The sequence below is a fragment of the Babylonia areolata genome, chromosome 13, assembly GCF_041734735.1.
Source record: "Babylonia areolata isolate BAREFJ2019XMU chromosome 13, ASM4173473v1, whole genome shotgun sequence".
NCBI classification, from domain to species: domain Eukaryota; kingdom Metazoa; phylum Mollusca; class Gastropoda; order Neogastropoda; family Buccinidae; genus Babylonia; species Babylonia areolata.
Window position 1 is genome coordinate 10,557,941 of NC_134888.1, and position 16,967 is coordinate 10,574,907.

General features: G+C 44.4%; 1 protein-coding gene across 1 annotated transcript in view; it reads right to left on the minus strand.

Annotated features, from left to right (window-relative positions):
• LOC143289050 (cullin-4A-like) overlaps positions 1-16,967 on the minus strand; it is a 200,259-nt gene that overhangs the window by 69,381 nt on the left and 113,911 nt on the right. The window contains exons 13-14 of the mRNA XM_076597859.1: positions 2,996-3,062; positions 1,243-1,353 (exon numbers count right to left, since the gene is read on the minus strand). Coding sequence (XP_076453974.1) covers positions 1,243-1,353; positions 2,996-3,062 — 178 coding nt within the window. The remainder of the gene's footprint in view (positions 1-1,242; positions 1,354-2,995; positions 3,063-16,967) is intronic.

A 16,967-nucleotide genomic window follows, 5' to 3' on the forward strand; every position in this document is an offset into this window, starting at 1 on the left:
TGGCACCATCTCCAATCTGCTCCAGTGGTCTCAAAGACCAAACACCAGAACACATTCTTCAGACCTGTCACTCCCTGAAGTTCAGAGACATGTGGCTGACACCAACCCCACTGCACACGAAGCTCCTTGGCTCCAGACTTGGAGAGGATAACATCATTCATCAGGCAGGCTATACTGACACTGTGAAGAGGTAAGAAGAAGAAATCTCTATTCCTCAAACTGAAATCCCCCCCTATTTTCGAGGGCACTGTTTTGAGAATGATGACACTGTTCATGACACTGAGGCATTTAGGAGGCGCAAATTCAACCTTCTTCTACGCAGGGATAGCAATGCTTTAACTCACTCGGGACGACAAGTTTTCTCCCTTGCTTTTCCCCACAGACGGCCCATTTGTAAGGGTTAGGAAAAAAATTACAAAAAATACAAAATACTGTTTAAGAAAATGAAACTTTCAGAACTGGTTTATTACATGTTGAGCTATTACATGTAAAAAAAATCAAATTTCTCATCTTATTTTTACAGTTTTGCCATATGTAGAAAATACTGCCAATTTTTCACCCCGAATCACCATACCCATGCTCGCTTTCTGCATTAAATTCGCTTTCTTCTTCGTCATCATCCACCTCTTCAATGTCCGACCCTTCAGTTTGTAGCATTTCAAGTACTTCGGCAACCCTAAAACATTGCCGTCACTGCCTTGTTCGCTTCACAACATTCCGAGAAGAGGCCGCTTTGCTAACAGGCTGGCACGCGAGCAGACGACCGGTCAGTGACTTTGTCAGCGTGTGTGCGAGACAGGCCACACATCCCATATTAACCAATCATACTGTTCGATTGTGGAGTGACCCAGAATAGCGCACTCTGCTTGGCTAATCACAAAATCACGTGTACAGCGCATGATGGAATTTTACTTTCGGAGAATGCTATTCCATTCCTTCGTCTGAAACCGAATACATTTTGTGTAGGAATGCGTGAGCATTCCTTCGTCCGGAAAGAGTTAATACTGCTGGATAAAGTGCACTGCAGTCAGGGTAGACTATACTGAAAAGCAGGAGAGAGTCAAGTTTATCCAGCCAAGCTGTCTTGGTGAGGTGAAGAGAACTATTTGATCTACCAACTTACAACAAAACTATGGAATGTTTTCTAATACTGGTTTCTACAATATATGGACACAGATCTGGATATATATTTCAATAAACTTGAATATGTGGATATGCTTATATTTTGTAATGAACACTCACCTTGTTTGAGTTTGGACAGCATGGACTTCTCAGCATCCACAGAGGCACTTTTTCCAACCAGAAGTCGTTTGGCCAGATCCTTCTTGTAGAAAGCTTCAAACACATCTTTCCCTGAACACAAATTAACAATTTGTCAACCAGAGCCTGACAGTCATTTGAGATGCCTGATTATATTCATTTTCTCCACATGCTCATCTCTTAATCAATTTTACTCTGTCAAAACAACTTTATGTCCATTTTGAATTGCCTTTTAAAGTCTTCAAATCAGATCCCAGATAAGGCATGTTGAGTGCAACACTTCATGTCAAACAAGCACAGAAACATCAAATCTGATCAAAATATGTCACTTATTGCCCACCTGACCACAAAGGGGATCATTTCACTTCTTAAAATCAGTAACAGAACAAGTCAAGTCAACTTTATTCTTTATTGTCCCCAAAGAGAAATTTGCACGTGGTCTGCATTCAAAAACAAGTATGTGCATTTACACACATACAAACTTAGCATATACACTTGCACAACATATCAAACAAATACTACCTTGAAGTCAACATACAAATACCAAGCTGTAAAACGACATAACAAAGGTTAAGCAAATAAGGCAGTAAAACATCCTCCCCTACACTCCCCTCCATTAAAAAAAACAAACTAATTTTAGGTGAGCGCAGTTCATTATTGATTCTGTTTCGAACGATAGTTATGATTTACTTTCAGAATGATCCACTCAAAATGTTCCACTTGAGGAAGTCCTGGATTATCAAGTAGTTGACGGAAGATTTAAAATATTCCATAAAATGAATTCATACATAATGATACTGCACTGTTTTACAAACACAGAGTCATTTGTGACCCTTCAGCACAAAACAAATCGCTTTGCACCAGAGGTTGACTTTTAATGAATAATATATTAATTTATGCATCTGCAATGGAAGGACTTTCCAACTGAATAACTTTTGTTAATCGGACGATTCTGTGAAAGGTTGTTATGATTTAAATTCTAAACTAGGGAAAGTCATTAAGTACTGAGAGTTTTCGAACATGTCTATAGCAACCACATTAAAATCTTCTAATTAAGGTATGTTCATGAAATCTGACACACACATACTTAGGGCCAATATATGCAAGCGCACAAAGTTTGACAGAAAAATACCGAGAGTACTTGATTTTGTTTAAACAAGAATTTTTTCAATGTTTTCTGAAAATTTTTCAACTGATGGGTAAGTACAGTTACTTTTCCATCAGCTCAATAATTTACAAAAACTGACAAATTTTGCAAATTGTTTGTTATGGTGTTGTTTCTGGCCTAGCTGCTATGAAACTTTAGTACTGTATTGTATGTGTACTAAAAGTAGTAAAAGGTTATACTGGATTGAAAAAACCAAACTATGTAATTGTTGTAATTCAAAGAGCACAATGAGTTACTGTGCTTGCAATATTAACATAATCCATACAACGTAACACAATAACAAAAAGGTCCATACAACAAAAACAAATTGCTTGTATATGTTTACATGTGTTCTATCTCAGCATAGCATTCCCTGCCCCTCACCACCACCAACCTTACACACACACACAAATATGTATGCACACATATCTTCCTCATTGCACTTGACCAACTGAATCAATGTGGGATAGAGTGAGGAATACAGACAGAAATAGAATGAGAGAGAGAGAGAGATGGGTGGAGTGAAAGACAGGGAGAGAAAGATTGTCACAGACAGAGAGATAAGGAGGAAGCTGTTTCACTCTTTACCATGTATAAACCTGAAGAGTACCATGATTTTGTCCAGGAGTTTCTCCAGCTCCTCTTCTGTGGCCTCCTGCAGCAATATCATCATCATATCTCAGCAAACAAATGAGGGGAGTATGATGTACTATGGGAGGGATGGGATTTTGTTTAACAAATTGAGTGCCAGATAATTTTGTATTAAAAAACAAAACAAAAAAAAATCTCCCCTTGCCAGGGAATTTTGAGGATTTGGGGTTTATTAAAAAAAAAATCAAAAAAAATCTAAATTCTAGTAAAAAAAAATATAGGAGATACAGAAAGAAAGTAAACGTTTTTGTGAAGGAAAATAAATGTAGAGTCTGAATCTGAGCATTTTTCACCAATCAGTTTGACTGTAGGATAACTGTACAGCCATCTAAAGTGAACATAATAATTTTTGTGTAACAAAAAATTATATTTCCACATCCACAGAATGGCATCCATGAAGAAACAAACAAAATACAGCTGGAAATAGCATGCCTATTATCAGATTATACCTGTAGAAGAAATTAAAACCAGCTACAAGTTTATAAAAACAAATCAAACCTCGTGTAGACATCCAAGTGAATAACTGTCCCAACAATGATAAACATGGATACAATCAACATAAAAAGTCAATTATGTTCTCAGAAACTGAGCAGGCAAGCTTTTACCACCTCTTCAGACAAGTCAACCATCTGATTCAGTGTAAAAAAAAAAACCCCGTCAAAAACAAAAAGCTGGTGTTTCACGTCCAGTGCACATTCCACCCTGCATTTCATGAAAATCATGGAGCACTGGCAGTTGTCTATTTCCTGCACTATGCATTGAAATGTGAGTTCACATGCCTCCAATTGCCAGACCCACTTCCACACCCTTTGGGAGGCATTCGACCTTTCGTCTTGCATCACTCCTCTCCCTCTTCTCCCCCTCCTCCAACGGTTGCTGCATGTATTCTGTCACTCTTAGCCACTTGCCCAGAAACACTGTCTGATTGGACAGACGGATTGAATAACCATCAAATGGACTGTCAGTTTCATTACTGTCGTCATTCACCTTTGTGTTCAAACCAATCATCAGACAAGAGGGATCCTTCTCCATTGCTATATCTATCCATAATCACAAGCACAACTTCAAAGTTGTGTAAATCCGTTGACTGGGGCTACTTCCTTTACTGGACAAAGTTTTCAGCACCTTTTTTCACATATGCAATCCCCTTTCCATGCACGTTCCAGGTGGTGGTCCAGTTAGCAAATCACTGAGTAGAAATGGGTTTTCTACCTGATGTATGCTATTTAAATAATATTTTTATAATCCTGATGCATCAAACAAAACTTCAAGAGTCTGTTTATCTGCATTGAACCACTCCGTCCAATGAAAGAAAAATCGGAACACATGCAGGATGTCAGTGGACGTCTTACTGGCACTATGGCAACACTTTTTGTAGGACGTCAGGACGGATTTTAAACAGGTCCGTACATTATGCTGGCATGGTACTTTAGGATATATAGAGATATTTTGCACAAAGCAGAGAAAAGTGCTTCCCTAAAACAACAGTATTAGAATGACGCAAGAGACAGTTACACTGTAGATCTGCTGTCTTTGAACTCTACTGCTTTGTTTTTGTTCAGATGTTTTTCCTTCATAGGTTGCGAAAACTTGCGCGCTCATCACACCAGCAACCAGACGTTTCTGCCATCTTGGGTCTACAGAAACAGACTCTGGCTGTGTGTTGTGTTCAAACGCTGTGTTGCTGATCGTATTGTATCATGGCGGGAAAGACAAATTTTTATCAAAACAACATTCGATATGTTAAAACATTACCAAAAGAAGCAAGGGAATGGTACAATGCCAAAACTTAGGTGATTGGCGACATTGATCCCTATGAAATGTCGACTGAAGGGAGACAGGGATTTTAGTCAGTCAAACCTCAGTCCCAGTGTCTGAGTATGGGGACCTGTACAATAATTATTTTGCTCTTGACAAATCTGCTTACACACAGTAGGACTTCAAGCCACTTCCATGGAGTCTACCGACAGTTTCTGACCAGCTGGATTAGCAATGTTGCAACATATGTAATGTTGTCACTGCGAAGGTAAGTCTGCCACTTGTACTTTAGATCAGTCAGCGTGCATTGAATCACAATCATTCTAGATGTCTTGCTTTAGGGAGAAGTGCATGCAAATGGTAGTTTTCAATTTGAAAAGTGATGTAAATATGTGTGAAGGGAAAGGGTGTCAACTGCATGATTTACTTTTGTGTGTGTGTGTGCGTGTGTGCGTGCGTGCATGCGTGTGTGTGTGAGAGAGAGAGAGAGAGAGAACTGCAGATTTAAAATAATTCATAGTCCACACTTTTTAAATCAACCTGGATGTTGTGAAGCTACAGATCAGAACATGATCTACAGAAACAAAGTTAAAAAAGTGTCATGTTATATATGTCATCAGCTGTATATGTACAATTCACCACTTGTGTCAGTGTATCACTATGACAGAAAGATGGAGGGCAGGAGATATGTATAATATATATATTTTTTTTCTCTTCTCTTTCTTTTTTTTTTTTTTTTTTTTGAGAGAGAGAGAGATAGAGTAAAACTGAATATGTCATAAATGATATATGCAGATTGTAAAAGTAAGGATATTTATTAACGCATCTGTTATTTTTTTTTTTTTCCAAAATCAAGTCGTCACATATCTCCTAAGAGAAATTCACATGTGGTTGTGTTGCTCATACTCATAATGCAAACATAAACTATATTTAATAATAAAAGATAAGTGCTTAAATAATCAAGAGATCACATAAAACTATAACGTTACAGTACAATTCACACTGACATATCTATGAACACTTAACCCTTTCACCACCAGCGAGTTTAGACTGCAACACTCCCTGGCACAAGCTGATTTTCAAGAAAGAGCAAGAAATGACACCTACCGATTTCAAATTACTATAACTTTTTTGTTTTGAACCAAATGACTTCCTGTCTTTTTTCGTCTTTTAAAAAAAATTTTTTGTAAGAAGAATGATGGAACTTTTGTGTTTTGGAGCAATGAATGATGTTGGTACAAGTGAAAGATTTTGATTTTTGTGTTATTATGTTTTGATTTTTTTTTTTAATCCAAATTTTGCATTTCAACACATTATAGACATAAACAACGACAGGTACAACACAAACATCACTGCACTGCAGTTGAAAACAAAGCAAACTCACAAACTGAAGTCTTCAGTACAACTATATTTCCCATGTAATGGTGTAATCCAGAATATAATCCATGGGAAACACAAAATGAACTTGCGTTTTTGTAGAAAAATGATTTCTATCACTTCACTTGAAGGTTTCACAGTGTCCTCACTTGAAATATCTTACTGTGGTGGAACTATACACATTACAACTATCTGATGAAAGTGAAATACTACTAAAATCAGAAAATAAATGAATGGAGGTAAAATATGTATACAAATACAGGTCTGAACTGTTCACTGCTTGAGACTGTGAATTTTGGTTGCTGCTGCTTTCCTGTAGTCCTCCACAGTATGATACAGTTCAAAGCACTGAGTGGGACACAATGGCTGCTTGCACATTATGGTTCCAGATGGCAGGCTGAGCAGCCAGTATGTCTGCCAGTAGTCCTCAATTTAAGGCTTACAACACAGCCCCATTGCGATCTGAAGTGCTGTGTATGCCTTCATCTCAGGGACGTCTTTGGCAGCATTCAGCCTTGAATGTTGACTGAGTTCAGTGATGCCTGACAGCATTTCCTCTGCATACAGATTAGACTGGTCAGCCATGAGTTGGAATGCTGATTCTGGGAAGAAAAGCATAAAGAAGTCCACTGGACAGAAGTTGTCTGTGTTGATAAGGACACCTGAAACACATGAGCAAAAAAAAGGTAAAATACAATCAGTAATAATTATATAACAGCTGATTTATTATCAGCTAATGATAAATACTGCAAATAAAAGATATTATACTCATAAACAAGTGCACAAATAGCAAAAACATAGATTTTTTACACTGGCATTGCTTTACACAGTGTATCTCCATAATCTTCACAAGAAAAACAACAACTGACATTAAATATTTGTGTGGTAAATAAACATACTGCTCTTGCTCTTCAATGCCCACTTGTCTGATACAATGCACACATAATTTTATATGTGCTACTAGTAAATGAACAGTGCACCTCTGATCTGTTCATATAAAAAATAAGTGCAACCTAATCTTAGTCACACATACTCTCAGTGACATACAAGTGCGAGCACACATACACACACACAGCTCTTACCTGTTTGGTTTTTTTTAGTAAAATTTGGAAACCATTCTGCAGGACAGTAGGGATCATCCATGCGGTACAACACCCACTGAAACAAATCAGGGCTTGGTAGAACACCCCTTCCCTCCTGGTTGTTGGTGTGTAGTACGGCCACACTGTGTTGTTGGTCTCGGGCGTGAAACAGACGCTTCGACTTCAGCAACACTCTCTTCCCCTTCACTATCAATCACTCACAGCTGCAGATGTGGTGGCCTTAACAGGAACAAGTGCTCCACTCGTCTGGCCACACCCCGTACGCTCGCGACTTGGTACTTGGCTCGGTGCCCAGTCACCGCCACAATCACTCTCCCCCTCAGGCCATGAAACTTCTTCATCATCATACGGGAATTCTTTGCCCGAATCTTCATTTTGCTGGCCTGGCTGCAGTCTCAGCTGCTCTATAACTTGCTCAGTTGTGAAGTAGCATTGTCTGCTTGTCAATGCAGCCGTTTTGGAAAATGAAAAGATTGAAGTTGCGGATAAAACTATAATAAATTCACTCAAAAATTTGCTGAAGTACTGAAAAGATGGTGTTGATCGATAGAAGGGGACTCCCCTGGTCACATGCACAAAATATGACCTTTCAAATCTCCCCAAAATAAGAGTGGTTGGTTTGTGAATGACCTACCCTGGTTTGGTCGCTTTTTGGCGACATCGGCAGCCTCCCTAGCGGGTGCCGAAAGACAACATCAGCAGCCAAAGTGTTAATCTATGAAGACTGAATGTATCAAGAACACTGAACAATATGAATTAAATCTTAAGACACATGCACTTGTTTGAATATTTAAAGAAATCATACAAAATTAAACTGACATAAAAACAAAAACAAACTGGCATACAATGTATACAACAACAACAACAAAAATACTCTAAATAAGCCATAGCAAACCAGACCTCATAAAACATCACCTTTCAACCATTCAAGTCCAACACACACACACATACACACTCACACACACACACAACCTTGTCATCAATTGGCATCCACGCACAAACTCTGCATAGCATATATATACACTTGCACAACATACTAAACAAATATGACGTACATAAGTATTCATTTTACCCCCCAGCACCTCCCCCCACACACACCCACCCCTAAAAAACAACAACAAAAAAACCCTTCTGAAATGTTGATGTTTCAGGTTCTCCACTCCCAGCGGCTGAATGAAGACTCTTTCCAGGCCCAGGATCATCATGAGAAAGGACAGTGCAGTGAAGTCAGCACACTGTACATGCATGGCTGGCATTGGTGAAATATGTAGCAGCTGTTATGTTGTGGATTGACCATATTGTGCGCAGCCAGGAAAACATAACAGTTACTATGGAAAAAGCTCACTGGAAGGTGTCACTGTATTCCTGAACACCCCCCCCCCAAAAAAAAAGACCTTTCTATCATCTTTCTCAAAACTTTTTTTGCATATTTGGAATTTTCTATATCATTTTTCAGTCTGACATTTTCCATCAAAAGGAGATTATACTCCATGTTTGGTGATACATGCCATGTCAAACTGATGCAAACTAGGCCTATTGGTTTGGTCTGCTTGGCCAAATTTCGCGTGGCTAACAGTGAAAAGACAACCCGTCTTGCCCGGTCTGCTCTTAGCCAATCAAACGCCTCTAAAAGCTATAAGCGCTGAATCATTCCGTGGCCATTGAAAAAAAATGCCCCATGAGAACCACGGCAGAGACGCAGGGACGGACGGACGGGCGGGCATTCGACTTTGACATGGTAAGTATATGTATCACCAAACATGGAGTATAATACAAACTCCTTTTGGTGTCATATACTGTACCATGTCAAACTGATGCAGAATTTAAAGCAAATGGAGGAGGGCAACGCCTACTGGTTCGTATGGGGAGCCCTTGTAACTGAGACGGCAGTGTTAGCCGTGACAAAGGAAATCCCCTTGGAACCGTCAGCCCTGGTCATATGGAAATCCCTGAGGTAGAAGTTGATGAAGAGATTCTCAGACCGCCAGAAGGTTGCCTCCAAGACATGCTGCAGTGGCACTGAGTGCTGGAAAGCAGCCAAAGTAGCTATGGCCCGCACTTCGTGTGCTCTGGGATTAAGACAGCTGATATCCCTGTGAGCATAAGAGTAGGCTCTACGAATGACTTGGGAAACCCAGCTGGAAATGGTGCCTGCAGCGATGTCTTTCTTGTAATTCTCATTGAGGGAGATGATAAGACGCCTCTGAGAAGAACGCCTATGGCGAGACCTATCCCAATAGTATTTGAGACAGCGAACAGGGCAGAGATGCCTATCCTCATCATCTTGGGCAAGAATATCAGACAAAGGTCTGACCTTCAGAGAGGGGGAAGGGACCTCGGGGTCTTGGTTCTTAGCCAGAAACTCTGGAAGGAAACTCCAGATCTTGTGGCATTCCACTAAGACCATGAATCTTGCTTCTATGACGGCCTGTGGCCAGCAACAGAAGGAAAGTGGTCTTGAGGGTGAGTAAGTCGAAAGGATTAGTCCCCAATGGCTCGAAGGGCTGTTTTCGAATGAAATCCAGCACCAGGAACAAGTCCCAGAGGGGCACTCTTCTGGGGTTTCTAGCTTCCTTCAGAGAGGCGCCCCTAGCCACCTCTCTGAGCAGGAAATCCGCTTCAAAGGCGGGACCACCTAGCTGTTTGATTGTGGTACAGATGGCAGACCTGTACCCTCACACAGAACTAGCAGACAGGTTGAGAACTGAGGAGCAGTGAGCCAGAAAGTTGGCCAGCTGCATGCTCGTAGGGTTAGTAGGGGGAACGTCCTGAGCTGTACACCACCGCAACCATTTCTTCCAGCGAAAGTCATACAAAGTCTCCGTTCCCTCCCTCCTTGCTTTGGTGACTATGGAGAGGTCAGAGGAGGCACCCCCTTGGGTCAGCGCAGCCGACATAGAGGCCGACCGAGGGGTCGAAGACTTCAATGGTGATGCTGACAGTTCCGACCGCACGGCACCCACGTGTGCAGGTGGAGCAGTTGAGGATTGGAATGAGGAATGCCCGAATGAGGCTGCCTCAGCAGATGAGGTTTGGTTTCGAGTTTCAGGGGTGGAACATGTGTCAGGGACTGAAGGTCCGGAAACCACGGCTGGGCTGGCCATTTCGGCGCAATGAGAATCAGCTGTGGGCGTTCCAATCTGGCTTTCCGTATCACCTTGGACAGAATTGGAAAGGGAGGAAACGCGTAGGCAATCAGACTTCTCCAGTCTAGAGAGAGAGAGCATCCACTGCCCACGCTTCTGGGTCGGCAACCGGAGAGACATAAGTGGGAAGTCTCTTGGGGATCCTCCGGGGACCAAATCCGTGCTGCATGGAGTGAGTCCATGTGGGCTCTCCAGCCCAGGGGGGAGGCTTCTGGGAAGAGTGCCACCTGAAGAGTAGGTGGGGCTATGGGCACCCCCTGTGTCCGAAGAGGGGTGATTAACCACTCTGATGTCACCTCAAGGAACCACTCGCCCAGACATATCTGGGTATGCCATGGCCAAGTGCTCTGGGACCACCGTAACCTCAGTGCCCTCTGAAGAGGGCGCTTGAGAACCCTGCCCAGGGGAATGAGAGGTGCCATGCACTCCATCATGCCCAGGAGGGAAGAAAGTGTCCGCGCTGTTGCTTGGGAGGAACGGCGCAAGTGGCTGAGGAGGCCTGCCAGATGGTCCCAGCGATCTGGCGTCAGAGAGACTATCATGGACCGCGTGTCGAATCTCATCTCTAAGAAGTCGAAGGACTGACTTGGGGACAGATCGTATTTCTCCTAGTTAGTGAGGAAGCCCAGTTGGGAGCAAAGGTCTAGAAGTCTGGCCGTATGACTCTGGCACAGGGCCTGCGACTGGGCCAGGATAAGCCAGTCGTCCAGGTACACACAGAGACGAATGGATTCCGACCGTACGATGGACACCAATTCCCGCACCACTTTGGTAAACAGGAATGGGGCAAGGGACAGACCAAATGGGAGGGCCGAGAACTGGAACATCTTGTCCCTCCACACAAACCTCAGGTAACGACGGGATGCCGGATGGATAAGGTCTCCCGAATCTGTGCCTGTGTGTCCATCTTGAATTTGATTTTGGGGAGGAATTTGTTGAGGGGGGACAAGTCCAAGACAGGTCTCCACCCTCCCGAGACCTTTGGAATCATGAACAACCGGCCATAAAAACCAGGGCCCGGGTCCGAGAGTTGAGATATCGCCCCTATGAGGAGTAGGTGCGATATCTCTTTCTCTAAGACGCTCTCCTGCTCCGTCGAGCTGGGCACAAAAGGAGGAGGAGTGGATCTTAGAGGGGGGCGGTCCTCTGCCCAAGGCAGCATGTACCCCGACTCTAGCACCGATACAATCCAGTCGTTGAGTCCCACAGCACACCACTGATGTGCATGCCGTGACAAGTTTCCTACTTGGAGGGGCTGAACGACTGGCAGTGCTGAATCGGGGCCCAGTCATTGGGGGTGCTGCCTTCTGACCTTGGGCATGGCCGGTCGGCTTGGACGGACATGAGGTGGTTTATTCCTCTGCCGCTGATTCTGTGCACGCTGCTTTGACTTAGGTGGCGTGGTATATGGAAGGGCCCTGGTGGCGGGTCTCTTCAATGGCACAGAACCCTGGCACCCCTGGGAGGTGTGGGCTAAATATGAGGCCACCTCCCTGTTTGTCTCTGCTCTGTGGCTGACAAAATGGGGCACATACTGACGAAGAGAGAGTGCTGCTGTGCTGGGATGGACCACAGGGCAGCCCTCTCCTCTACTGGAATGTTAGAGAGGTGGAGAACGGCATCATGCTGCGCTAGCACAGTGTTCAAGTGAAGGCTGGTAGCTGTGTCTGCAGCTGCCGTGAAACCAGATGCTACCCTATTGCCAAAAGTGTTTAACCTCTGGTCGGTGAAGAGGCCCGGCGGGACAGAGGAAGGAGACCCCGTGACCTGATTAACTGGATGCTGTTCCCACAGCTCACTGGCCCTGTGGAGGAACGCGTCGAAGAAGGTATAAGCCGTGGAAACCTCCTGCGCCATTTCTGGCACTCTGAGTCGCCTTGTGGTTCTGGAGTTAGAGTCACATGGCCTAAGGAGGGTCAAGGGTAACAAAGTAGCCTGAGGGACTGATTCGGCATGCGTGACCCTATTGGGGAGGGTCAGTTTGAGCTCGGAAAAGTCCTAGTTTGGTTCAGGCTGGTCCCTAGGGAGGCGTGGGCTCAATCTGTCCCCCTGGGATGGGGGCAAAGAGTGCTCATCCGCTTGTTCGTCCTCATCCAAAGACAGGGGCTCCCACTCTTGTTCGCAGTCCATCCCCTGCCGGGTGCCATCCCAAGTGGATGTACCCGCTGGGGCGTCCTGTGAGCTGTGGTCAGCCCAGCGGGATGAGCTGGGACGATCCCGAGCAGGGACCATGGCCACAGCTGTTATGTCCTTGATGCCTGAAGCGGGTGGGGAGCGTGTGGACCGTAGGTCCAACCATGCTTGGGATGGTTGTTTGAGGGGACAAACACCCACTCATCTCCCTGTAGGACCGAGGGCTGGGTAGGTGGGAACTGCAGGCCGAGCGAGGCCCCTCAGCAGCCGCTGGTCTTGACAAGGAGGCCGTTGTGACCGTGGAGGTAACCTGTGGGTTGACAAGAGGCCCGATTTGTGGACTGAGTGGCAATATTGGTCGAGGAGCTCGACCTGACCGACAAGAAGTCGATCCCACTTGTCGGGGCTGTGTGTGTCACCCTGTGAGATGTGCTGGGTTGGGTCCGGTGAGGAGCGGACAAGGGGCTGGCCCCTGGTCCTCCCAGCAACGCAGCGTGCACCATAGGTGCGACCCAGTACGGGTAGAATGGGGGTAATCACCCGTGGGCATCAGCCACCCTGTGACCCCAACCCCAAGGGTCAATGGCACCTTGACCTCTATGTAGGGAAAAACCTGGCCAAGTCGGAGGGAGGTCAGGTCCGACTTGGGTGTCAGTCCCACCCGAAGATGAGCAGGCTGACTGCCCGGAACCGCCTGACACGTGCGGGCCTCCCCCAGCAGGGAGACCGGCCGGATAGTGGGAAGACCTGCAGAGCAGGTGGCCACGCACCCCGAATCCCCTCCCATGGGGAGACTGGGGTGGCTTGGCCCAGGGTGGGCAAAGTAGAGGCCCCCCCCCCCCCCCCCAGGAACCAAAATTTTCTCCCCCCAAGGAGGAGGTGGGGGAGAGGGGTTGACAGAGGAGGGAGGAAGGGGAACAGCAATGGGGCCCCCGGGGGCCGTCTCCGAGTGGGGACCCAGGTAACGGCCGGGTGCGGCCTCCCCTTGGGAGTTCCCACCGCCAAGAGAGGACTTGCCACTCCCCCCTCTCCCTGCCTCGCGCTGGGACACCTCGGGAGGCGACGTTCATACCCCTTTACCCCCGGTCCCCTTCATGACCGTTTTACTGGTACGAGTGTCACCTCTGTGATCAGCGTCTAAAGACGCCTCGCCGCGATCCGTATCAGGAGGAATCATGAGCTCCGGGCCTGGAAGAGTCTCTTGCCGATTCTCAATCCCAGCCTCATGATTCCTGCCTTCGTGGGATGGCATACGAGGCATGGTACCCGCGCTTAGGCACCCAGCAAAAATCCGATCCCCAACAGAAAAAGGAAAGACAGGATCGACTTAGAGGTAGAGAAAAACGAACGAATCGAAGGGGCCGAGTCGAATCGAGTACACAGAATGTAAGAATACAATAAACACAAGCCGCATGCAGCAAAATAAGGCCAAATGAATACGCTTAATAGCCAAAGAAAGCGTAAGATGAGACAGAGCGTAAACCTGGCAAGATGGCGTGGAGAGCCTTGGCCAAAGGAATGATTGAGCGCTTATAGCCTTTTGAGGCGTTTGATTGGCTGAGAGCGGACCGGGAAAGACGGCTTGTGTTTTCACTGTTAGCCACGTGAAATTTGGCCAAGCAGACCAAACCGATAGGCCTAGTTTGCATCAGTTTGACATGGTACAGTATATGACACCAAAAGTCTGTTCATTTCATCTTGCATACATTCAATGATACCTGAAGTGAGATCTGTGTGTGTGCCGACAGAAGTATAGGTGAGATCTGTCAATGTGTGTGTGTGTCCCTTGTGGAGAAAAATGCTGTGATTGTTAGGTGCTGACACCTAACTGTTCTTCAGCATGTGAAGACAAGTCAGTGGACTCTGCAGACTTGTTCAACTCTGTCTGACAGTTCTCTTGCTTCTACCGGGCTTTCAGCCTTGTTCCTCTGTCAGAAGGTTATCCCCATGCGCGTGGCTGAGATTCCGAGTTGGAGTCCAGTCTGGGTCATTAGTGTACATTTCATAAGCAGGTTCACCTGTGGGCACACCAAGTACACATTTTGTTATTACACAATACAACACATCTTTATTCATGCATTTGGAAATAAATTGTACATACACAGGCTTGTCAGTCACCCTACACACTATCTCAGCCCACAGCCAAGTCTACCACATACACATATATAAGCAACATATATTAAGCTAATTACATGCAACTACAAGCAAGTAATACAATACAGCAGGTACATTTCACACACACACACACACACACACAAACTCACACACACAAACACACTGTGAATATTAAGAAACACAATTTCAGAATAAGAAATGCTTACAACTATAAAATCATTATTGATTGTTAAATGAGGTTTAGTTGTTTTTTTTTTAAGTAATAAATTTCTATATGCAGTAACAGAGACGACTTGGAGAGATGTTCTAAAATAACATGTACATTAAGATAAAATATTCCAGAATAAGAAATTCTGCCACAAATTATTCATTATAAATAATAAATCTTGTATATAATACATTCTGAATTACACTGACCACTGCATAGGTTATAAGTACTTAAAAAACAAAACATAATATCCAATTTAGTACAAACAGGTACAGCTATAAAATGAAAGATGACTACTGAGTCTACAAAAACTACAAATGGAGAAAGTTTATAAAAACAACAACAATAACTGTTGGTTGTAAAATAAGACTCGTTTGCTAAGAGGCATCCAACATTTCAGAACATAGGGCAGTCTTCAGAGACTGTAACCACATCTGACACAGTCCCTGAAGACTGACCTATGGTCAGAAACCTAAAAAAACAAAAAAATGAGTTAATTTACTTTCTCCATTTGTACAAACATTTCAGAAATATTTTTTTATCAGTCTCTTACAAATCTGGTGTGTGCACACACACACACACACACACACACACAAGTGCCATACACAACACAGTAATTCTACAATTTTGAATCGACAGTAATGTAGTGTTTTGAAATATACGCCGTATCACAACCAGTATTTTCTTTAAATCTGTGAGACTGTGAAATAACCTTTCATTAAGCTGCTTTGTCTTTCTCATAGTTCGAACTTGGGACTGAGTCAATCGATGACTCGATCATGCTTATAAAAGGAAATTTTCATGTAAAATTACGTTTAAATAACATACTTACCGTGACCCAACTTGTGCAGACTCCAGCAGGGGTCTGACATTCCTGTCCTGTGCAAACTACTATCCGCCAATGCAGAGAAAACGAAACTACGGCCGATAACCTCCCGGAGGTAGGTAACCTCCCGGAAGTTGGTAACCTCCCCTTTGTCCCGCTGGCTAGCACCCTCTTTTGACAGCAATATACCATCACCAGCGCAGCGAGCAGGGAGAACAGGAAGCGGGGAGGACGGGAGGGTCTTAAATTTGGGTCACGGTAAGTATGTTATTTAAACGTAATTTTAGATAGAAAATTTCCTTTTAATTACACATACTTAACCGTGACCCAACTAGTGCAGAATAGCGCGACAAGGTGGAGGGCTCGCCTGTTCTACTGTCTGTGTGCTGTGATGGCCTGTTGTGCAACTACCACAGAAGCAATGCCTCTTGAGCCATCATCCCGCAGGCATGCGACGTCTCTCTGGTAGAAGTCGATGAGCCATCATCCCTAAAGCGATAGGTGTCCCTCAAGTAGAATTCGATGAAGGTAGAGTGTACTGTGTCGCCTAAGGATATTGGTGCAGGCAAAGAAGACAGAGGTCCGCAGCTGTATGGTGGGGGAGGTCTGTGGACCACAGCTGTGCTGATAAATGTAGCGCAAAGAAAATCGGGTCGGTGGGTTGAATCCACACTTTACTGAGAGCCCTTCGAATCAAAGGAAGGGAAGGAAACACGTACCCTTATAGGGTTATCTCATTTGAGCGCGGCTGAGCGTCAATGCATGGAGGTGCGCATGTGGTTTGATCTGATGATTCCACAACGGATGTGGGCCGATAGTGGAAGTGATTTTTGTGTTTGAAGGAAACTGTGGCACGAGACAGAGGTAGGTCACCATATTGGGCTTGCCTTAGGCATGACAGCCAGATCTGTAGAGCTCCTCCGTGCGAGCTGACAGGTGATGGGCACTCCCTATCCCGCAAGCGCACACACATGTGTATACCGAGGGATAAGTACACATCTTTCAGTGAAAGCAGAAATGTGTATAAATGTAGCAAGATATCTCATAGAAATATATGTATATGTGTGTGTGTGTATATATATATATATATATTTCGTGATTGTTGATTGTGATAATAAATCAAAAGGATAGAAGGGGAAATATTGTGATTTATTTCCTGTGGCCAATAGCCTGAGAAACAGCAAGAAAAGTGCAGTTGCTATGCAAAGATGTGTAAAGTCCATGACTGGGCATGAGGACCCAA